Source organism: Syngnathoides biaculeatus, chromosome 13 (assembly GCF_019802595.1).
Source record: "Syngnathoides biaculeatus isolate LvHL_M chromosome 13, ASM1980259v1, whole genome shotgun sequence".
In the NCBI taxonomy this organism is placed as follows: Eukaryota; Metazoa; Chordata; class Actinopteri; order Syngnathiformes; family Syngnathidae; genus Syngnathoides; species Syngnathoides biaculeatus.
In genome coordinates, this window is record NC_084652.1 from 5,858,602 (window position 1) to 5,882,990 (window position 24,389).

Below are 24,389 nucleotides of genomic sequence, written 5' to 3' on the forward strand. Positions count from 1 at the left end.
TAAAATAGTAAATATATGGTACATTTTTATGAAAAAAAAATTGTGTATTAAAAATATTTTGTGAAAATAACGTGAGCTTTTTCTTGAAAAACCTTTTCAAAAACGGTTTCAATTTTATGCGACGCAAGTACCGCAATTCCCACCCTCCAGACCGCACCTGGTTATAAGCCTCACCCAGTACATTTGTAAAGGAAATACCATTTGGTACGTACATTGGACGCACCCGTGTAAATGCTGCAAGTGCCCACATTGAAACACGAGATATTTACCAAGACGGGACAAAGAGAGTTTAACGCTAGCGCTAACACTAGTGCCGTCACATTAACGCAAATGCTAGCGCCGCCACGCTAACGCTAATGCTAGCACTGCTGCGCTAACAAGGCCAGTTAAAAAAAACATACTGGTAAAAATCCCTGAGACACAGCACTCACATGCTAGCGTGGGGCTAAGAGGGCCGGACCGGTAAAAGTCACTTCCTCGGCACATATATCCCACCGGTCTCATTCTTACCTTTTTCGCTCGAGCGCCCCATTGCGGCCGTTAGAAAAAATGCGTAAATTAGGCGCTTCACCGCATAAACCGCAGGGTTGAAAGTGTGTAAAAAAAGTCACAGTTTATAGGCCATAAAATACGGCACTTGTTGGCGAAAAAAGTTTTTAGGAGGCTTCAAAATTTAACATCAAACTGTTTCGAGATAAAACGCAGAAGTTTTGAGAAAATGTCACGATGTGTAGGAATACGGGCACGTCTATTTTGAGCGTGCCATTGGTGGCCATCGATCCAATAGAAGCTTTTCACCAAACGGGTTCTCTCTCCACTTACGACAAATAAAAACCATCTTCATATGCCGAGCCCCAAGTGGCCATTCATCTAATAGGCCATTTTGGCATGTCCCAACTGATTGCCGCCAGTTTTTTTCATCCGCTTATGACAAATAATCTCTTGCCCCACATAATAGACGATGATGTAAAAATAAATAAATAAATAAATAAATAAATCGGCAGGTAGTCCGACCTTGGGTCATACGGTTCCGTGCATACATTAAACAAATTTCTTGCCTCCAGAGGCGCATGCGTGCACAGTGCCTCAGTGGAGCAAAACTTGACACTTAGAAAAAGGCAGGTATGAAACCAATACGTGTACTTGGATTAGGATTCCACCCACGTCTGTGTATCTAATTTCTACGCATCACTGCGCCGTCGTACCTGCGCGACGTAGTGCGCTTCCTGCTGGCGCTGGGCAGCGGGTTCGCAGGCACACGCCTGCTGCCGTAGCAGCTCCAGACGGGCCTCCAGCTCCAGCTGCTCCTGGCGGGCCTGGCCCAGCTGGCGCGCCTGCTCGCTGTGCACAGCCTCCAGCTCGGTGCGCAGCTCCCGCTGCTCGGCGCTCAGCTCGCGCAGACGCGCTGCCTCGCCGCCGCGCAGCGCCTCCAGTTCCTGCGGACAAACGGACGGGGGACGTGCGTCAGCTGTTGTCTGCGTGATCGACAAAAAGACGCAGGAAGTTATATCTGGTTGTAGCGACACCGCCTACCCCGAAAGTGTTTGATTTGACGAGCTGTAGCCCAATGATCGTAAAAGATGGGATATAGTGATAATAATAATAATAATAATACGTTGTATAGTGTTGCCGGTGTCTGGCTGAGATACGGCAAGATCCAGGTATTAATAAGCCATGCCCCAAAATAAGGCAGTCAAGGGGTCCTTCGTCGACAAATGTGTTGTTTGATTCCTACTAATGAAATATGATGGGAATTCATTTTTAGTTTCTCACCATCTCCAGCTGCAGCTGCTTGTGCAGGGTGGAGTTGAGTTTCTCCTGCTGCCTGCCGTACATCTGCATAATCTCCACCACGATCCTGTCCTTGTCGTCCTCCGCCACGTTCCCGCCGCATCCCGCTTCCTCGTGCGGCGGCGGCGATCCGGGATGAGGAGGAGGGCCGCGAGTGCGGGCGGCTATCTTGCCGCTCAGGCTGCTCGTCTCCATGGAAACTGCCTGGGCTTGGCATTCCCGCTCGCCGCCGTGTTGGGATTTGGCCTCCTCAGCCAGCGGAGGCGACGTGTGAAGATCTGAGGAAGAGAAGTGGGATAAAGAAGGAAGTTAGAGGAGGGGGGGCAGCAACGGCGGTCTGCCACCTTAACTAAAAAAGCTCACACGACCGACTTGGCAAAAGTGGAATAAGGGAGCCGTCTGGCAACCCACTTGTTCCACTTTAAAACAGGAGCGGGCCGCATTTGATTGCTTTTTCAATGGACAGATGTGCCCGGAAATAAATTTTACATTTTTATTTATTTTATACATTTTAAATTAACACAAGAAGTATTCCAGGAATCTTGGTAATGTAAATGCTCAGTGGGCCGAAATTACAGAAGAACAGATCGGCCCGTAGGCTGCAATTTGCTCACCCTTGCTTTAAAAAGGAACTGGAGAGGCATCGAAAGGAAGCCATGTTGTGTTTGTCTTGCCTTTTATTCCTATAGTGTGTGTGCGCGCGTGTGTGTGTGTGTGTGAGACGCGTAAATAAATAGCGGACACACGGCACGCTTTGCACTAACATCAGTGAGTCATCTGCTGATGAATCAAAAGGAAGTAGGATTGAAAATGAGTGAGTGGAAGGAAAGCGAAGCAGACAAGAAGAGGAAGAAAAGGAGGAGAAAGATTAGGAAGAGAAGGAACGTGACAGCAGACTATCGGCAAATTCGGCCCCCAAAGCCAGTTTCCCTTAGCAACGTGAAATCTGGTCAGCATGTCTAATGTGTAAAGCCGCCAAAAAGTCTCAAAAAGTCATTCGTGCCCCCCAAAAAACACAGTGTGTCTACTGTTTTGTTTTCAAGCAGACATCTTTGGGGAAAATGTACTCTCTGTGAGTCTCTATCTTTAAAAACCAAAGACCGAGTCAGAAACCTTGGTGTTCTGATTGATTCCAACCTGACTTTCAACAATCAATCACAAAAACTGCCTTCTACCATCTGAAGAACATATCTTAGGGGGAAGTCTTGGATGTGTCAAGCAGACCAGGAAAAGCTCATCCATACTTTTATCTCAAGTAAACTTGACTATTGTAATGGTCTTCTGACTGGACACACAACTCCAATCCTAAAGTCCTTGCACGGGCTTACAGTCAGCTTTAGAATCGATTTTAAAGTTCTGCTACTGGTCTATAAATCATTAAATGATTTAGGTCCTGAATACATGAAAAAAAAAAGCTGAGAGTATACAAACCCAGTGGAGCTCTGAGATCGACTAACTCGGGTCAAATAGTGGAGCGCAGAGTCCGATGTAAACATAGTGAAGCAGCATTTAGCTATTATGCTGCACACATATGGAATAATAATAACAATAATAATGGTGAGGTCAGCCCCAAGTGTGAATGTTTTTAAATCCAGGTTCTCATGCTTTTTAGAATATATCCACTTTTTGATTATATTACTTGCACTGTATGCGGTTTTAACTCTTTTTTTTTTTCAAATATTTTGTCATTTTTATTGTTATCTCTTTTTAACTGTTTTGTCTCTTTGTTTTCAAATGCCTTTAATCACGTAAAGCACATTGAGTTACCTTGTTTATGAAATGCGCTATACAAATAAATTTGCTTTGCTTTTAAAAATTCCAATATGAGTGTCTAATATGAATAAATACCCTAAAAAAAGATTAAATAACCTGTGCCTAAAAAGATCAAGGGAATTTGCCATTTTGGTCGCTAAGTGGCAATTAGAGGGTCATTCTGATGATAACTAGTTTGGTAGCATAGCCCAGAATCAATCAATCAATCTATCTATCTATCTATCTATCTATCTATCTATCTATCTATCTATCAATCTATCAATCTATCAATCTATCTATCTATCTATCTATCTATCTATCTATCTATCTATCTATCTATCTATCTATCTATCTATCTATCCATCTATCCATCTATCCATCTATCCATCTATCTATCTATCCATCCATCTATCTAAAGTCTGTAGAACCCATGCCCGGAAAAACACAGGAAGTCTACCACTTTGGTTTGAAGAAGCCATTTTAGCTTTGGCGGGGTGGGACGGGAGGAGGATAGGAAAGAGAGAAGGCGACAAAAGTCGACCTGGGAGACGCGATGCGGAAAAGAGGAAAGGACGGAAGGAGAAATGTTTGCGGAAAGACGGCCTGGAATGGCTGACACATTCCTGTGATTGCTGCTAACACACACACACAAATACACATTTACAGTACACAAAAAAACGAGCACAGCAGAGGCGCAGGAAAAGAGGTAACTGCCACCTTTTTGCTCATCAACAGTGAGGTGCCACCCCGAGTCTTTAAGTGGAGGTCAGCATGTGAGGATGTGCATGGCTGCAGGCACCTGCCTGTGTGTTATTGTGTATTATTTACAGCACACGTGTCTCCTCCATAAGCATGCTCGTCTCTCCCACTCATATCGTAAGACTTTTAATAGCTCCTGGTAGCTCCCGTGTACAGTATGTGTGTCATACATTTCCCAAGCATCCAGCATCTCAACCAGAGGACCGCTAGCAGCTAGCAGGCAGACTTAATAGTAACATGCGATACGATTGCACTAGCGGCCTCCATTTTATATCGCTCTTCAAATTGCGTCCATCTTGTAGACGTTAAATAAACGACTCCCCTCAAACTGAAATTGCTCTTTTCTAAACAGGAAAATAAAATAAACGCTAGTTGCCATAGTCATCATACATTAATGCAAGGGTGCCCAGACTTTTGTACCCCAAGATCTACTTTTCAAGATGATGCTCCCAAACCGTTTTAAGGTCAATGTTATGTTGCCTCCTATATTTAAAATACAGAATTAGATTTTTATGCGCTGTATTGTCCGTGCTTTCAACCTGGATCAGGCTGTGCCAAGGTGGAATTTGAAAATTAGACACCATCTGATCCTGCACTTTCTACTTTGGCTTCAGACCAGACCTTTCCCACTCGGAAAAGAGAAAATCTCGTCCCAGCTTAACCACTTTTTCTTCGATTATTCACCTACTCCGACAGTCATTGCATCTTGAAACAACTTTCTCCATTAATATCGAAAGTAAACATAAGCAGCATGTCTAGCTCGTCACTGCTCTACGTTGCCCAGACTGTGTTGCAAACTAAATTCTAACTAATAAACTACTAATTAAATAATTTGAAACAACATCATAGGAACGTGATAATATTTCAAAATGTGCAGTGAGGGGGAAAAAAAACTAGCCGAAATGGTCACGCAACTTCCAGTGGCATTTAAACACCCCGTTGAGGGCTTTTCTGATGGACATAAAACAATAGTGCCCTTGAGCAAAGCATCGTCGCCGCCTTCCCGACTGAAGTGGTGCAGCCCTGTTTTGCGCGCCTCTTTCACTCGGATGTGTGTGGAACTGGTTCTCCGTGGTAAGAAGAATTTCACCTTGTGGGATTATGTGTATCATAAATGAAAAGGAAATTAATTGGAGGATTTACTGCCAGCAGTTTTATGTTTCATATTAAATGTTATTAAATGTGTTCCCTGTTTACACAAAATAACGATGTTTACGATGTGCGCACACTGTGAGAAACAGAAAACCGTGTACTCCACGATTTTTGGAACAGCATCACAGCACGTATTTTTCTCAGGAGTCGCGACTGACCCATCGGCGGCTCGTCGTGGAGCGGCGGCCCTCGGCCGTAGTGGTGCTTGAGCAGCGCGCCGAGCATCTCGGGGCTCATCTCCGCCTGCCTGCGCAGGGACACGTTGGGAGCCACCATCTTGTCGTACGTGTACAGGTAGTAACTGTGGAAGAGAGAAAATTTAAAAAATGGAGAGATTAAAACACTGATATGCGCTCCGAGACGGCCCGAATTAAAGTTGTTTTTTCACAATTGACTGACTCCGTCTTTTTTTTTTTTACCTGACTCATCATCATTGAGCGAGCGATGTCACCTTTCTCAGTTTTGTAAAACCTTATGAGTTATGGACTTTGCTGGGATAATGATATTAAACATATACGCGCTCTGTAATTCACGCTGCATGAATGACAAAAAAAAAAAAAAGAAAAAAAAAACCTACACTACTGCTGAATATTGGGGTAAGTCTTATCTTGTGTTTACACCAGCTCCGCCTAAACAGACCTTGGTCTTATCGCAAAGGACCAGGTGGCGCTATCTGCTTCTTTGCTAGTGGAGACTCCCCCTCGCCACCACTGCCATCATCATCATCATCGTCGCGAGCCCCCTCTAGACAGAGCTGCGACTGCAAACTAGGTTAAGCAGAAAAGTACAACAGTAGGAACCCAAGCCCGATTGAATAATCCACGTCCAATTTATAGTTGACAAGCGCCCCGCTAATGGACATCGAACGTGACGCTAAGTGCTGCGGATGTATTGCGCCACGTTCATTATGGCTCACTGGTGCAGACGTGCTGACAACAAACTGGCGCGGGCCGGTTCTAGAGTGTGTGTGTGTGTGTGTGCATGACGGTCATGCGGTTTTGGCGGGGTTGGGGGATAAAAGCGCTAATCCCGCTGAAGTTTTGATGTCGGCGGGTTGCCACTCGATCAGCGCGTCACGCGGGTCGCACGCCGGCCAGGGCGGCGCAAGGTCATCTGTTGCGTTTTTTTTTTTTTTTTTTAATCTGGGTGGGATTACACTCCGATGCAAGGGATGGGAGGAGAGGATGAAGACAGCTGTAATCACATTAGTTATTACGTGTTTTCTTTTTGCTAGGTTCTGTGTTTAAAAAAAAAAAAATATATATATATATATATATATATATATATATATATATATTGCTCTGATGATGCTATTTTGCAGGATCTGCGTAAAAGAGACTATGGAGCGCTGAACTATAAATTTGATGTTTTCCTTTTAAACGGGCTCTAAAGCGGGTGGTGCGTGACTGCAGTACCTGGGATGGACCAGGGCTGGGTGTCCAGGCTCCTCCTTGATGTCTGGAAAAAGCTGATTGTACACCACAGTTGGAGATGTTTTACCCTGCAAAGAAGAAAAAAAAACCCACACCATACGATGATTAGAATAAGGTAATTAGACGTATGTAAGTGCGACGTGGAGACAAGAAGCAGGAAATGGGCTGCGCTGTCAGGATCCTGATCTAATAGAGCTAATATACGCTGTCAGTAGACGTGGATGAGGGATCACCTGCGGAGCGCCGAGCATCTGGGTGTGTGTGCGCGTTTGTGTGGAAAAAAAGATCATCATGAAAAAGAGCTTAGAAAAGCGTCTGCAGCTGTGTTATATTTTGTCTGTGTGTACTTCCTGACAAACTGCAGAGGAGGCACGCGCCATCAGAAAATGACTGGCTTGTGTGTACGTGTGGAAGTTGACCCAGAGAGCTGCCCGGCGTGTACGGGGCGGGGGGTGGGGCGGGTGCAACGGGAGGTGATGGATGAGAGATTGCAAACTGGGGTGAAGAGTGGTGGTGAGGGTGGGGCGGGGGGGGGGGGGGATAATGGGAGGGGGTAGCCCAGCGACTGACCTTGCCCGTTGGGTCGGCTTCAGCCAATTTGCCGTCGGAGGAGCAGAGGTCCCCGGAGGATTTGCGAGCCTGGTTCTCCTGGTCTTCATCCCCTGCAGTCGCCTTCTGGAAGAGAGAAGAAAGGGGGAATACATTCATTCATTTTTAAAAAAAGATGGACGTGTACAAACAGAATCCCAAAGTCAGACTTTATATTTAGTACAAAAACTTTTTCAAAAAGGAACCCCACAGTCACTTCAGCAAATAACCATCCATCCAGTTTCTTTGCCGCTTATCCTCACAAGGGTCGCGGGGAGTGCTGGAGCCTATCCCAACTGTCATCGGGCAACAAGTAGGGCACACCCCGAACTGGTCGCCAGCCAATCGCAGGGCACATGGAGACAAATAGCCGCAGTCACAATCACACCTAGGGGCAATTTAGAGTGTCCAATTAATGCTGCGTGTTTTTGGGGATGTGGGAGGAAACCGCAGGGCCCAGAGGTAACCCACGCAGGCACGGGGAGAACATGCAAACTCAACACAGGCGGGGCCGGGATCAAACCTGGGTCCTCAGAACTCCTCCACCGTGCCGCCATATGTATAATATAATATTTGCTATTTTTTAAAAATAGTCATTTATACTACAGTATGTTGCTCTTCCATTCAGAAATTCATTTTTTTTTTTGTTTGTTTTTTAATTCAATCATGAGATTACAAAAATTTCAGAAAACAATCATGAACTTGATAATCGGTCAGTTGTCCACGATTGCACGGTGGCCACCCAGGGCAAATTACCATTTTAAATATATATATTTTTTAAATATGTGTAAGTCTTGGTTGAGCATCAGTCACTTGACTGAAAAAAAAAATGTCAACGGCTATTCTTTCTCTAGATCAACGAGTCTTGACATCAGAGGTTGACATCAGTAACTCCAGAGGATGGCAAGTGAAAATCAGGTTATGTCTTGGTTTTTGATTAATTACTGACTTGCATGTATTAATACGTGAGCATATAGATGAACCCCCCCCCACCTCCCACTCTAGTGATGTACAGCATTGTGTTCACTGCCTTGAATTCATCAACACGCGGACAGAAGCGATACTAGCACAGGAAATAAACAAGAGGAAAATGTGGACAGACGAGACGAGACCCTCTTTTAAAATGGAGGACGGGGGGGGGACAAATGATATCCTGGAGATGGAGGACGCCGATGAATGTCGCAGAACAAGCGAGGTGCGCAGGGAGTGAATAAGGCCGCCGAGGAAGCTTGAATGAATAAAAGAGGAGCAGACCCAAGCGGGTTGCCATTATGCACTGGTGTGTGTGTGATTCATTGCAAAGGCGGCCCGCAACGCAGCTGGGAGTCTCTCAATGTTACGATGCGTTATATATCATACACTATACACGTGTGTGTGTGTGTGTGTGTGCTTAATAAATACGAGCAGCGTTGCCTCTGCACACGTATTCAGAAAATCCAGGACGTGCTCAGCCAAAGGGCCTGATGGAGCTGATGCTCAACTCTCCACACCATAATACAACTAAATTGAAGTACAATTACCCTTTGAAAACGCCTGAGAGGGAAAAGGAAGTGATGATCGTCATAGCTACATCCAATTTATGTCAGCATCGCCTTGCTAAAACTTCAGATATGAGCAACTAATCAGGAAAATTTGCATTGTGAGTCATTCGCTAGAGCCTCCGCATAGTATATAAAGCATATTTTTTTTCTGTATTCACAAATCTCAATGAGAGGACAAACGCAGTGAATAATAATATATAAATATATAAAAAAAAAAAAAGACAACCTTCCATTTCGGATAATACCTCAGCACAACGCTGCTAAACAAGTGAGACAAGCAGGTAGCAGCCGCCTGATACGCTGGCGGATAATCCGGTTTTGTTTAGCAGATTATGGTAACAGGAAAGGGATTACAGGTTCTCAATTGCTCCTTTATTATTTCTCACTTTGCTTATTTGCACTAAGCAGAAATCGTATCGCTCACGGCACGAACCAAAATAGCAGACTTCTCGTTCGATACTGGGTGTGGATGCTTTTTTTTGTGGTCATTTCATTGATAATCCTCAAAATGATCAAATTTTGAGGCCTTGCGCCACCCTCACCGGCTGAAATCTTAAATTGCAATTTGCTGTCCAAGATGCTAGCTTCCAATTCTTTCGTCAAAGACCGAGGCCGAGAATTCACCCAAAATGGGAGACTACCACTTCAAATTCGATCATGGGTCCTTCAGACTTTTCCCTGCGTCAAGTTCACCGCCACCAAATATTCCGTTGCGTGGTGAAACAAGTCTCAGAAGCCAATTCTTTCCACTCCCTTTTTCAAGGATGACTTGTTGCCCATCTCACTATACCTGCTTTCAATGGACCTTTCCTACCTGTCAATCACTCGTACAATAATAGCCAATCAGATAGCCGCATTGTCTTAACACGCCCCTCTCGTCATGTTGTCCCACAAGCAATGCTGGTTGTCAGTAGCGTGCGCTTGGAAAAGTTTATGTTACGAAGAAAACGGTCCTCAGATGCGCTTGGGGAACGTGCAATTCTGATGAAAGATATCCTGGGGCCCGGTTGATTCATTTTCCAAAGCCTAAAACACAGTTGACGAAGTGTCTACGATGGATTAAGGCTCGCGGAAGAGCGCAGGTACAACTAAATGTGGACAATATCAACAAACACAAGGTTGTATGTTTGAAGGTAAGTGAGCGAGAAGTATCTTCTCTGAGTTTGATTGAATTATTATCAGTGCTTTATACAACTTACACTTTCTTAGTATATCACTGACCCGCCGAATGTAGTGTGTCATGTTTTATGCCGAGAGTCGGGTTAGTGATACGTAAATGTGCCACGTCATGCAAGAGAAATGTCTATTTTCCCATTTGTATCGCATCGGACTTTTAAGACAGAGCACTGGGTTCCATTACGAGCCGGGTCAAATGAATACACCCACTCATTTATTAACACTACAATATTACTTGTGAGCTTTCCAGGTAAAAAGTACTCATCCTGCTTTGCACTTTACTATACTACACTATGTTATCCTGTTGGATTTCAATATGAAGTTTGTGAGGCATTAAATTTTTTTTGCATCAATCGGCAATGTTTCGCTGTAACTCTGACATCATTGCATCCTACTCCGTCTGAAATCTTAATTCTGTGTACATATCCTTGCGTGAAACAGTTGAGACCTCTCTGGAGGACTCTCTTGGACAAGTCTGACGCATTTGGCAAAAAAACACATAAAGCAATGTTACCGGGAAAACGCGATAGAGAATCCACTTCAAACCTGTTCTGCTCAGTCGCCATTTTGGAAGATTCTGGGGGATGGCAACTGTTGCTAAGGGCGGCGGAGCTGAAGATAGCCAGTCGGAGGCAAATTCCATAATGTTTTTTCAAAGCACATTTTGACATGTGTTATGTAAATGCACGAGCCTTTCCAAGCTCCTCACTTCCCCTTGCAGTCCATCTTCACGCTAAGTGAGCGTCAACCAATGACGACGCCAAGTCCCATACGAGGGGATGTCCGGCCCGAACGTTTATCTCTCAAAATTGCTGCCGTCTCTGCGTAACATATGAAAGAGAATCTCGTCTGTCTCTCTCATTTCCGACAGAGGAAAGCGATCATGTATTCCTAACGTGTGCGTTGCCAGGGAGCGCGGCGTATTAACAAAGATGCACTTGAATGAGCGTGTTTGCATTTGTAACAGCCCAAAGGCATATGCACACCCAGGTGTGCGCATGTGTGTGTGTGCGTGTTCCTACACTTTGTGTGTTTTTGTAGTGCGAGGGGGCTCGTCTGTTTACGCTGGCTCCTGATTGGCTGGATTCTTTTTTTTTTCCCCCTCTTTCTTCCCTACTGCAGCAACGAAGAGAGCGGGATGGGGAGGGTGGGAAAGACTCCGGTCCAGAGACTGGCAGAAAGCGACGGTAAAGCCACTGCAGTAGTGCGTCGCGGAAGCCGGTCTGTGTGAGTTTGTCGTCAGGAGACGAAAACAAGAGGAAGAAGCTGAGATGTTAACGGCAGGTCATCTGTCGGTTGTTGGCAGGTTGTTAAAGTGCACAACTGTGCATGTGTGTACATGGACACTGTGGCCCATCTTCTCAGGGCTATTTGAAGGTTAAAGTTGGCGTGCCCAAAGAAAACCAGCACAGGCACAGGGAGAACATGCAAACTCCACACAGGCGGAGCCGGGATCGAACCCGGATCCTCAGAACTGTGAGGCCAACGCTTTACCAGCTGAGCCCACCGTTCCGCCCCGTACACACTATAATACAAAATTAAGTAAATGTTGTAAAAACATGTAACAAGTGGAGTCTTTTCTTTTTAGGGAAGTTCAATATCAATCATAATTCCAGAAAAGGATTGATGCAGTTCCAAATGAGTTAACGCACATTTGACCAAAAAAAAAAAAAAAAAAAAAAAGGATGTCGCCAGCCGTACTCTTCGCTAGCCTGAGGCTGAGCTACACTGTGTTTACAGAGTACCGCATTTTCCGCACTATAAGGTGCACCTTCAATGAATGGCCTATTCCAAAACTTTTTTTCATATATAAGGCGCACCGCATTATAAGGCGCATAGAATAGATGCTACAGTAGAGGTTGGGGTTATATTATGCATCTCATTAGTTGGAGCTGCGCTAAATGCTAAATATTGATCCATATATAAAGCGCACCGGATTATAAGGCGCACCGTCAGGTTTTGAGAAAATTAAAGGCTTTTAGGTGCGCCTTATAATGCGGAAAATACGGTACATAAGTAGCTACACTTCCTGTACCTCATCGAATACGTTCCGTGTGGTAACTCAATACGCCTCTGTACTTTATTAATTGTTCCATACTGCATTAATACTGATATGAATAGCCATAGCCAACCATTCGTATCCAAAGTCTAAACAACACACTTAAACACCGTCTTGTGTTCCGGAGCTATCATATATTATCTACATTCAATTTATTGTGTTTATTTTGAACTCAAGATGCACAGCGACGGTGACTCAGCTAGTAAAGAGTTGGCCTCACAGTTCTGAGGACCCGGGTTCAATCCCGGCCCCACCTGTGTGGAGTTTGCGTGATATCCCTGTGCCTGCGTGGGTTTCCTCCGGGCACTCTGGTTTCCTCCCACATCCCAAAAACATGCAACATTAATTGGACACTCTAAATTGCCCCTAGGTGTGATTGTGAGTGCGGCTGTTTCTCTCTATGTGCCCTGTCATTGGCTGGCGACCAGTTCGGGGTGTGGCCTGCCTCCTGCCCGTTGACACCTGGGATAGGCTCCAGCACTCCCCGCGACCCTCGTGAGGATAAGCGGCAAAGAAAATGGATGGATGGATGGATGGATGAATGGATGCACAGCTAAAATAAAATCTAGTTATACAATGCAAAATGTCTTAAATTATGATTCAATTCTATATTGCCATGGGAAGAAAATCATTTTTGACACATCACAATGTCATTGTAAGAACAACCTAGTAAAACCTACTAAAAACAGATATGGAATACTGTATCGTCATGCGGTACATCAACTTGCATGCGTACGTATGCAGTGGAAATATTCATATGTTTGCGCTCGCTTGCCTAATGGCTGCTCTTGTGATTCTAGTTTACCTGACATTTGACAGCTGAACGGCTACCACCCACTCTCCCTTACACACACAAACACAGTGCTCAGCTCATTATTGCCATAGGTCTGCGCTTTCCTAATGAGTGTTTCCACACCTCAACACAACTGTCTTGCTCCTGTCTTGTTGTCCATCGCTCTCTCACCGGCTCCCCCCCACCTCCCCTGCTGTGTTTATATTAACATACACCATGTTGTCCTAATCTGCAGTAATGAAGCACCTCTCTTATGTGAGCTGCTAACAGAAACACCCCCAGCACACACACACACACACACACACACGTCTCCTAGCCTTTGTGAGGCCAAACCTCGCCTTGTGACAACGTGGATTAGCATTCCGCACGCTCGCTTGGCTGAACTCTGCCCTGTTGTTCCTAATCACCAGCAGTCTGCCTGCCTGCTGCTGCAGCCACACACACATGATGCAGCAGTAGCAGCTCCGTGAAACATACTGCCCTAGACAGACTCGGCCATGTGAACGTTGATGGTGACCCATTTCCGTAGCCGCGGCATATTCCCCAGACCATTAGTACACGTGACGCTTCCGCGGCAGACAACTTTATTGGAGCAGAAAGAGGTTTGTGTAGCATTGAGGCTGTTAATACACAAAAAACGTGCGCAAACGGGGAAGTCTGGAGAGCAGCGCCCGTTTCATGTTCGTCAACCAATTTGCGAGTCAAACGAGGGGGTGCGTGCGAGGGTATCAAGCGGTGCTCAAGTTAGGTGTTTTGCTTTCACGTCTTGTCGTGCTCCCATGTGACTAGACTCCATCCATCCATCCATTATCTACCGCTTCTTCCAGCTCTTCCGGAGGGATCCCGAGGCGTTCCCAATCCAGCCGAGAGACATAGTCTCTCCAGCGTGTCCTGGGTCATCCTCGGGGTCTCTTTCCAGTGGGAGATGCCCTGAACACCTCACCAGGGAGGCGTCCGGGAGGCATCTGAACCAGATGCCCCAGCCACCTCACCTGGCTCCTCTCAATGCGGAGGACTAGCGGCTCGAAATTGAGCCCCTCCAGGATGACCGAAATTCTCACCCTGTGACTGGACTCGGTCAGTGAATTGTTTCATGACTTTTGCGTCTGTCATGCTAATCACGAGCGGTGTTTCGAGACGAGTGTAATCAAATAATGCGCCGCAGAATGAACTCTTGAAATGTCGGAAAACCCGTCCCGTCATACGGTCAAATTCGAGGATGTTTTGGTAATGGAGCGAGCGAGCGGCGTGGATTCCACACATCCGCATTGACACACTGCCACACAAAGAGCAAACAATTACGGAGGTCAAGCTCGCTCACGTGGACCCGTGCACACACGTGGCTAAAAATACCTACGCAGTATTGCTGCGGAATCTTTCAAGTAATATACAATATCCATATACCCACACTTCATAACAGACATACAAAGAGCAGTCAAGTGGAAAGGAAATGCGTGTGCGTATAGAGAAGACGGCTATGTCGGTCACTCATAAATGAATCATGCCGCGCCAACATTCTCTCACTCGTTTGTGCATTTTTCACAACTATAATCTGTAATGCTGCAACTTAAACAATCATTAAGTAGCTGTTTAGATAAAGCTTTTTATGGCTGTGATTAGTGTGGATGTGCGGCATGTTGCACGTGTTACGTTCTTAGTGTATCTATGTATGTGCATATGTCTGCGTGTGCCTGCGCTGAAAACAACGAAATGGTAACGGGATGGAAATAACATGCTCATAAATCTCTTATCTCGTGAGTTGATAAAAAGAGAGCACGTGCCTTTCGTTTGAACTTTCACCCGAGGGGCATCACAAATATTCTGTACATACACATACGTATATTTCTAGGGGTTATTCACCTTTGAAGTTTCCCCGAAAATGGCAGAAATGACTCTAAAACGTCTCCTTCTAGCCAAAATGCAAGACGTGGGATCTTGAGACTCCTTTGTAATCACACTCATGATGGACGCGCCTACCAAAGCTCGTGGTGCAAGAGAAATTGGCTTGAGGGGATGAATGAACAAAATGACCCGACAATGGCCTCTTCAGACCACAATTGCAGACTTCCTGTCTTCCCAGGTACGACTTCTTGAGATTTCTCGTCAGTCTACTAGGAATCGTCTTTCAAATTTGATGTTGCTCAGCGAAAATGGCTTCGGGGTTGAATTTTTCATGTTTAAAGAGTACAATTAGCGTAAAAAATCATAACGCTGTCGACCCATACCGTCTTCTCCCTCGTCGCCCTTGGGGCCCAGTCATGTGTTCGGCACTCTGGAGGTCACTGCAGCAGACTTTTGTTTTTCTTTTTTTTTTCTCTCCATTTTAAGCATCTTGTCAGAAAGAGGAAGTCAACTTTATTTGGTTGCGCTCTTGCTGGAAGAGTCGCCCGCAGAGATGTGGTCACGCCCTGTCTGCTTCCACCACATCCTGCCGCAATCCGTCGGGCCGTGTCAGACGCCGAGCTGTCGAAATACACACTTCCTGTCTTCGCTCCTCGACGGCATCATGCGCGCTTTCTCTCTCTCCTTCTCTTTTTTTAAAATGATCTCCAATCTGCGATGACACATCCCGTAATACACGTCAACCACTTCAGAAGCATTTCTGAGACTCTGCGCCAGTTAATTAACTACGACAGGAAATTAAAGCTGGCTTTGAAGATGGACTAAAGCACAAATGACGCACGTTCAGGTGGTTTCTGTTGGGGTCTCGCAGGTGTTTTAATTTTTATTTAATACTGGAATACTCACAATAGAATTCCAGTCTTCCGAATCTAATTCCGAATCCTGATCATGAGCTCTCGGGGTGTGTAACTTCAATTTACGATACTTCTTGCCATTGTATGTCATGTTGTCTTGATGTTCTTTAAAGTGCCACTGTTGTGAAATGCATAATTTTTAGTTTTTTAATAATGGAAAAAAAAAGGCAGCCGGAATGGACCAATCCGTTTTTTACCACCACAAAACATGATTTTGACGTACATGGCTTTTTGTAACTCCCGCCATGAAAATCCTCTCGACGGATTAGTAGCAGACGCCCACTCAAGTGGTTGCATGTTTCTACTTGTTTTACCTGCTGAAAGGTAGCTCTTTGTTCCTGTGTGTTAGCCAAAATCCCGCCTTGTTGTATTGCTGGATATTGTTCGAACACTCGGAAGGATGGATTTACCCTTCATACTTTTCAAAAAGACCTGGTTCGTCGTGAAAAATGGATTGCGCGTGTGCAAAGGACAAGAGCTTTGTGGGTTCCAAATGACAGGTAGCTGTGTATACACCTACAAAAAAAAATAATAGTTTGGGGGGGGCATAATCCTCCCAGAATGTAACTAAAGATCCCCCCATGTAAGTCAGGAGTGCTAAATGTGTCGAAGTACACATCGGCACTGAGCACGGCTTTGGACGAGCCGCCACCGAAGCAGGGGACTTTGGCCGGGTTGGCTCATCCACACAGTCTGCGCGTCTGTTGTTAGTTAGAAGTGATCCGCATATCATCTAAATATGGTTTGAAACGACAGGGTAATATTGCCCCGGTCACTTCACTCGATTGTGAGATGTTCCCTTCTTTGAAAAGAGCTTCCGTGTCCCACAGCAGGATGGTGGACGAGCCGCAGCCAAAGCGCGGAGGGGTCACGGCTCCGGCCGGGCTGGCTCATACATACTGTCTGGGAGTCTGTTGTTAGGTAGAAGTGATCCGCATATCATCTAAATATGGTTTGAAACGACAGGGTAATATTGCCCCGGTCACTTCACTCGATTGTGAGATGCTTCCGTGTCCCATAGTAGGTGGCACAGCTTGTTTTCAATGGCGAATGTCACGGTGTGACGTAACGAACAGACGTTGCAGCCAATATGGCTACCATTTGGATGTCGAATGAGACTTCCGCAACTTTGAGCATGGATGACGCGCTCTCTGCTCACATTTATTTTTTTCGTATGGACATTGAAGTGAATCACGTTGTATGTATTTTTCATTACAATATCTATTTTAGAATGTTCACACATGGTGAGACCACCTGCCCTCAAACCCCCTCAAAACACAGACGCATGCGCACACATATAACAGGTCCTAATCCAATAAAGCATTTATCCACGGACTGGGAGCAGCACTTTGTCTTAGCGGCCAAATCAATAAGACCCCACGAGGGAAGCTCACAATAAAGTGAGGCATTTAAATGAATGTTTTTTTTGGGCGGCGGGGGCCTCAACTGGAATTTGATATTACCCAAAACATCTGAAGGAAGCACAGACAAATAAATGTCACATATGAAGGAAAAGTCTGAGCAGGTGGACAAACAGGAAGAAAATGACCAAAGGAGACAGGTGAGACTGATGTCATGTGACCTGATGTGTGTGCCTCACCCCCCCCCCCCTCGCTACCCCCGCAGAGAGACACACACACACACACACAGACACACACGCACAGATAAGGAGTGTTTCATTCCTACTCGATTAGCTTTGGCATCAGGCCCGCTGGCACATTTTTGCGCCACATGGGCGCTGTCTAGCCCAGGGGTGGGAAATTCTAAAAAGAAATGAAAGCGAACAGAAGCCATGAGCCAAAATGGCAGACTTTGTGTCTCTCTGCGGGGAGGGGTTCTTCACGCCCGCCAAATTTAATGTTATGTGAAACTGGCTACGGGGGGGCTTGATTTTCAAAACCCTGCGGACGACGCTACCAAATAGTCACCAAAATGACCCTAAAATGGAGGCGTCAAATCAAAATGGCTGACTTTCTGAGTCTTTTCAGTCATGGGTTTTTGCCTACTAAATTTCACAGACCCAAGTAAAACTTACTTCAGGGAGGATTTTCAAAACATTACGGAAATTTTCAACCCCCCGAAAAATTTCCCACCAAAATGTCCGACTGGGCTCAATTTGCAAAAATATTATGATGGGAAGAAAGCCTTTGCACCACATGCATTGTACGCACATGTGCTCATAATATACGATAATTGTTGCATCATAACCTTTATAAATTTAGCATGGCCCTCGGTGGAGTTGATAAAATGACACGCAGACGCACAAAACCAGACGAAAAACTACCGTCAGCCATTTTACATCCGACCCTTGTGCGGCCTTGCTATAAACAAGAGGGTTAAAGTACCTCAGTTAAACGTTGCAAGCGTCTTGCCACTCTCTGCTTTACTGCGGCAGTATGGATTTTATTTTTCCATGAGCCATCACATTAAAACAAAAAGACTGTCTCGATCAATTTTTGCTATTCATCTCCCGTCCTCACTCCCAGACAAATCCCTGGCGGGGGCGGCGGCTCGCGTCGATGTCGTACGCGAGAGGAGTCGTAATGGCGTTAGCTCATGAATGGACAAATTACCTGAGAATACACTTGGCGGGCTGAACGCGCACGTCGTACACTGAAAGCGCCGATCTAGGTGAGATTGTTGACTTACACGACTTTTTCTTTAAACTTTGCCCTTCATCCGAGCGGAGACTCTTCTGTCACATAGAACACCAGACACCTTCCGCCAACTGTTCCACCCCGCTTGGACCCGTTTCTTCACTTCTTTACCACGCTCTCCATTGCGCCGTATTGTTGACCCCAAATATTTGAAGTCGTCCACCCTCGCCATCTCTTCTCCGTGGAGCTTCGCCCCTCACATTCAAGCACATACATTCTGTTCGATTCACATCTTCGCAAGTGACGTAGATAAATTTGAGAAATTCGAAAAGCCTGATTTCAGGAAAATGTCTTGAACTCGGGAATGCGTGGACGATTTTAATTCACATTTCACATTCGTTGAGGCAGCACAGAGACAAAATTACATCCCAAATAGTAGAAAGACTCACTTTGGTAAAATACGATACCTTGAACTAAAATATCTGATTGCCATAATAATTAGATTTGCATCAATTTATTCTCAAAATTCCAAGCCAAGTTTCAAATCCAAACTTGAGCGTGACCCCCTAGGCGGAATCGGCAGCACGAAGAAAGAAGGCGCTCCAAGAAAGGAGCCATTCACTTATTTCCTTATAAAATGACAAACAGGAAGCGTTAGGTCATGTCTCACTTTGCAGCCCCGGGGTATTCCGACTTGGCCGCGACTATTAATTAAGACATTAACACAAACAACAATAATTTCGCTAATGACGATGACGACGTGTTGTAGTTATGATGCGCGTCTGGGCCGCGGTATGCGCCGAGCGGTAATGTTTGTCATTCCTGTGAGTGACTCCAGCAGACGCCATGCGTTCATTTCATGCTCCCGACTGATTGATTTGTACCCGTTTTAATTATAGCGTGACTAACAGGAGAACATTCACAGAAGTAGGTCGTGCTAGCTTTTCCGACGTCTTTTAGTTTATTTCAACCGACTTTCATTTCTTAATCACCCATTAAGAAGTTGATCCATGCTGTTGATTCCGAAAGTGAAATTAAGGAAGTTTGGATGTAATGATGTACTCAAAATTATGGACACAATCACGAGAGAAAAGGCCAAGAATAAATTGCGCTGCGAGTCAATTGTATGACAATATTTTAAAGGGATAAAGTCGGAATTTTGACAGGAAAAAATTGCGTTGTAATGGGAAAAAAGGCACATTTAAAAAAATATATATATCTTGTAATGTTAGAAGAATTAAGTCATAATATCTCAAGAAAAATGTCGGAATTTTAGAAGAAAAAATTGGCTTGTAATGAGAAAAAAAAAGCACAATTTTTGGAAAAATTATGTTGTAATATGACAAGAATTAAGTCATATCGCAAGAAAAATGTTGCAAAATGACCAAAAAGTCGTAATATTGCAGGAATAAAGTCGAAAGCATTAGGAGAAAAGAAAAGATGTAATCTGTGACATTTCATCATCCATTAATCCATTTTCTTTGCCGCTTATCCTCACGAGGGGTTTCAGGAAGTGTTGGAGCCTATCCCAACTATAAACGGGCAGGAGGCGAGGTACACCCTGAACTGGTTGCCGGCCAATCGCAGGGCGCATCGAGACAAACAGCTGCACTCACAATCTCACCTATGGGCAATTCAGTGTGAGCAATTAATGTTGCATGTTTTTGGGATGTGGGAAGAAACCCCCGCAGGCACGAGGAGAACATGCAAACTCCACAGAGGCGGGTCCGGGTTTGCACCCGGGACCTCCGAACTGTGAGGCCAACGCTTTACCAGCTCCCCCACCGTGCCGCCTAACAGTAAAAATTCAAATTAAGAATTTTAAAGAAATAAAATCGTATTATCGTATACAGAACCGTTAAAGAAATTCTTCATTCCGGTTTTGTTTGACCATCTTGGAGGTGTTTTTAATAATATTACCGATAACTTAGTTTATTATAAGGCGGGCCTCAAACTGTTCCACTTCAAATGAGCACAATCGCCAACTTTTGTCTCGTCACATTACGTATATTTTCATTTCAGCGCCACGGGAACGCCGGCACATTTACGGCACAGCGGCTAATCCCGGCCTGCGAGCGAGTCAAGGACATTCAACCAAATGATCGCCCGGGGCTCGGCGCGTCCGCTCCGCTCGCACGGTGTGGCCGAGCCGTCGGGTGGGGGTTGGCGGGGGTCACCTGTGACGCCACACCGACATGCACACTCTCACGCGGTAAACACATAGTCGCATGTAAACAGCCGTCAAAGGAGAGGAGGATGACGCAGGACACCAAGAACGAGGCCAGTGGGCTCTCGTCTTGGGTCTGTGAGTGTACTCGTCAACTGGGCCAACGTACACGTAAGAGACGGGAGAATCTCGCTGCCAGACGAAACTGGAGAACCCAGACAATAGCGGCGAGGACCAAGAGGAAGAGGCTGAAGAGCAGCAAGAGAGAGAAAGAAAGAAAAATAGGATTGAGAGGAAAAGAAAGAAAGAAAGAAAGAAAGAAAGAGGGTGCCTGCTCTCATCCATATTACATGCAGTGCTTGTTTGAAGCCGCCACTGGTCCTCTCTCTTCATCATGGCCAGCTTGGCTTTGCTGCCCCCCCCCCCCCCCCCCACTCGCCATCCAAGACCACCCAGCGCCCCCCAGGCATGCCTGTCTCTCCGTCACACTAACACGCACGCACAGCTCAACGGCTGCAAATCCATCTCGTTCGCATTCTCCGAGGAGCTCAGGGACCCGCTAAATTCACTTCCTGCGTACTCATTTCAGCTTGCGTACTAAGACGAGTACCAAGACGGCATTCGGGTTTTCTCCCACATCCCAAAAAGATGCAACATTAATTGGACACTATAAATTGCCCGTAGGTGTGATCGTGAGTGCGGCTGTTTGTCTCTACGTGCCCTGCGATAGGCTGGCAACCAGTTCAGGATGTAACCCCGCCTCCTGCCCGTTGACAGCTGGGATAGGCTCCAGCACTCCCCGCGACCCTTGTGAGGATAAGCGGCAAAGAAAACGGATGGACGGATAGATTACATTTATAAAAAACTTAAATATCGGCAGAAATTATTTTTACGATAAATAGTAATATGAAAGGAGAAAATGCGGAACTATTTAAAAAAAATTACAATAATGTCACGAAAATATGAGAGAAACAGTTGTGATGTTAAATGATAAATAAAATGGGGAGAAATTCATAATTTGATCATGAAATTGTAATATTGTTAAGATAAGACGTTTAAGTTTATGAGAATACTTGTCATTTTATAAGATTAGAGATTGAACATAAAGACACTAGACTAGAGGTTAGTTTTGAGAAAAAAAATTGTATTATGATGAAAGATTTGTCATCATTTTGTGCGACAGGAGTGTAACACTTTGATTAGTTTTATGGGAATCAAGTTGTGTTTTAAAACAAGAATATTTTGCAAGAATAGGGTTCAAGGATTAAAAAAAAATTTAGAATATAGTACTTAATTGTGGAAGGTGTTTCATCTGATAAAAATAAAGTCATAATTTTACAAAAAATGGGCTGAAATTTTGGGGGAATAAAATCCTAGCACAAGTTGGCGATCCTCAAAGTTTGAGTTGAGGCAAGTGGACTCTTCTTGTTTGTTGAAAATGGTCAATTTGATTTAAAAGTTAACAATTCCGAGAAAAAAAAGATCTCCTTTTAAAAGAATAAACTTGTGTTATGAAAATCAGGAGCTGGCAAATGTTCTGAACTCCTTGTTCTCTGCCGGTCGAGTCACTTCCTCGATACACGTTGAGGCTTGTTGATTATAAATGATTAAGCGAATGATTTGTAAATGCGTCCCGGGGCTGCTTGTAAACACGGCGCTCTTTAAACATTTAACGCAACAGTCTGCCGTGTGTGCGTCTGAGTCACTCGCTAAAATGTCATCGAGGGGTTGAGTCAGTGGAGTCAAAACACCTGGGCGGAAGATCAAAAACACGCCTGAGCGGGATAAAGATCAATCTCTGTCCCGTCTGGGCTGTGACGAGTGGAAGGCGAGAGACCGCAGACTGACAGGAAGCGAATGCTCGTCTTCCTGTCATGGGCTTTTTTTTTTTTTTTTTTTTTAATGGTGAGTGGCTGCGGGGTGCGTCTATACAACTGCTTATCTGCGTGCATCTTTGTGTGTGTGTGTCTTTTATAAGGGATGTTATCACGCTGAGGTCAGCGTCTGGCCTCGTGTCCTCTTTAACCACCGATGACGAAGCAGCCGGGACGGGGGATGTGATTCATCCCAACGGATTTGACGGCCGTGACAAATGGAAAATGTCTGACATACCGAGCGCGCTTGTCACGAGGCCGCTTAAAATGGCCGCCGATCCCGAGCGGGAGCGAGTCGACTACGGGCGACACCCGGCCCCCGGTTTCGCGTGAGATCGGTGCCCCAAAGAGGAGTGCGTGCGCCTCGCCCGGTTGAGATGATAACACCCGCGGCGACATCGGTGTGACGATTGCTTTCAACCCAAAAAGTGGGACGGGCGGCGAGCATCGGGTGTTCAACATCTGGTTTGTGGTGATATTCTGTCTCTGATATTATGTTGGTTGTCTCAGTACAAAGAGATCGAGGTGTGATTGCGTCAGGACCAATGTTCCTTCTAAGCTGCGCAACTGCGCACTTGTCGCACACTCAGCGCACAGATCCACCGCAGTCAACTACAGGCTGACATATTTTTTTGTTTTTTGTTTTTTAAACTCTCACAAAGAGCTGCTGCTCGGACACACCGGGCCACGCCCCCTACTTCCTAGTTTACCTGACACCCCCTCCCTCCTCCATTTCAAAGGGTTACACTCATAATTACAAACACCAGGGTAAGTGAATAATAGAAGAAAAAGTGGCGAAACTGGATGAGATTTTCTATTTTTTGGAGTAAAAAAAGGTCTGGTCTGAAGCCAAAGTAGAAAGTGCAGGATGAGATGGTGTATAATGTTAAAATTCCACCTTGGCACAGCCTGATTGAGGATGAAAGCACAGACGAAACATCGCCCAAAAAAGCTAATTCTGTATTTTAAATATAGAGGCCAAAAGTCGAACCCTTAATCGAGAGCACAGGTGTCTAACTCAAGGCCCAGGGGCCGGATCCAGCCCGCCACATGATTTCATGTGGCCCGCGAAGGCAAATCAGGTATCTCAACTTCCATGATTCTTGTTTGAATCTGTACCAAAATTTCTAATTGTCATATCATAAATCATAACGTTGCGGTATTGCAAGCGTTTTTCACGTTACCAAACATCAACAATAGTCCAAAAACCCATTACCCTTGATTTCTGATTCCAAAAGTATTTTATAAATTTCACACGTCAATATGATGAGGCGATAAGCGATTTTTATGGCTTCACAGTCATAACGGCCCTAAAAAGCAGAACTACAATGTGGCCCGCGACAAAAATGACTTTGACACCCCTGATTTAGAGGCTTTGCTGAGGGGGGCTAATGCATCTTGCCCCACTACGTATGTATTTACTTGAAACTGATACATGGCGTAGAAAAAATGTTAGTGAGTGCTGTACTGGACTGAAAAAATTATCAATAAAGTTGAAAGTTGAAATTGACCTCAATTTGACTTTCATTACGTCATTACAGTCGACTATTTGCAGTATCCTGCTTGGGTGGCTTTTGTGTAGAACACAGTTGTGAGGATAAGCAGCTTGGGAAATGGATGGACGGACAGCGGTGTGCGACGTTATGGCGCAGGCTGTAATTTTGCCGGATGTCTGCATGAAAGGGGCTTCAGCGTGGAGCTGGAAGGCTTTTGCAGTTGTTTATGCCGCCGCTACTCCCACCTGCAGCGGGCCGCCGCTCGTGGGACTCATCAGTCTCGGGGCGCGCGCAGACGCAAACATAAGTCCTATTGCTTCATTTCCCCGCGGGCGCCACGCTAGCTCATCTCCATCCCGTAAATAGAGTGGCTTCTCCCTCCGGATCCTCGGCTGCACCTCTTTACATCACATACGCCGCCAGGCAATCCTCAAAAGTCGTGCGCGCCTCCCAAT

The 24,389-nt window shown here is 45.3% G+C and overlaps 1 protein-coding gene across 2 annotated transcripts in view; it reads right to left on the reverse strand.

Moving 5' to 3' along the window:
- The window catches only part of skila (SKI-like proto-oncogene a), a 45,053-nt gene that overhangs the window by 3,421 nt on the left and 17,243 nt on the right, over positions 1-24,389 (reverse strand). For both annotated transcript variants that reach the window (XM_061838488.1, XM_061838487.1), the window contains exons 3-7: positions 7,458-7,562; positions 6,870-6,955; positions 5,613-5,755; positions 1,774-2,069; positions 1,206-1,436 (exon numbers count right to left, since the gene is read on the reverse strand). In XM_061838488.1, the coding sequence (XP_061694472.1) occupies positions 1,206-1,436; positions 1,774-2,069; positions 5,613-5,755; positions 6,870-6,955; positions 7,458-7,562 (861 nt within the window). The remainder of the gene's footprint in view (positions 1-1,205; positions 1,437-1,773; positions 2,070-5,612; positions 5,756-6,869; positions 6,956-7,457; positions 7,563-24,389) is intronic.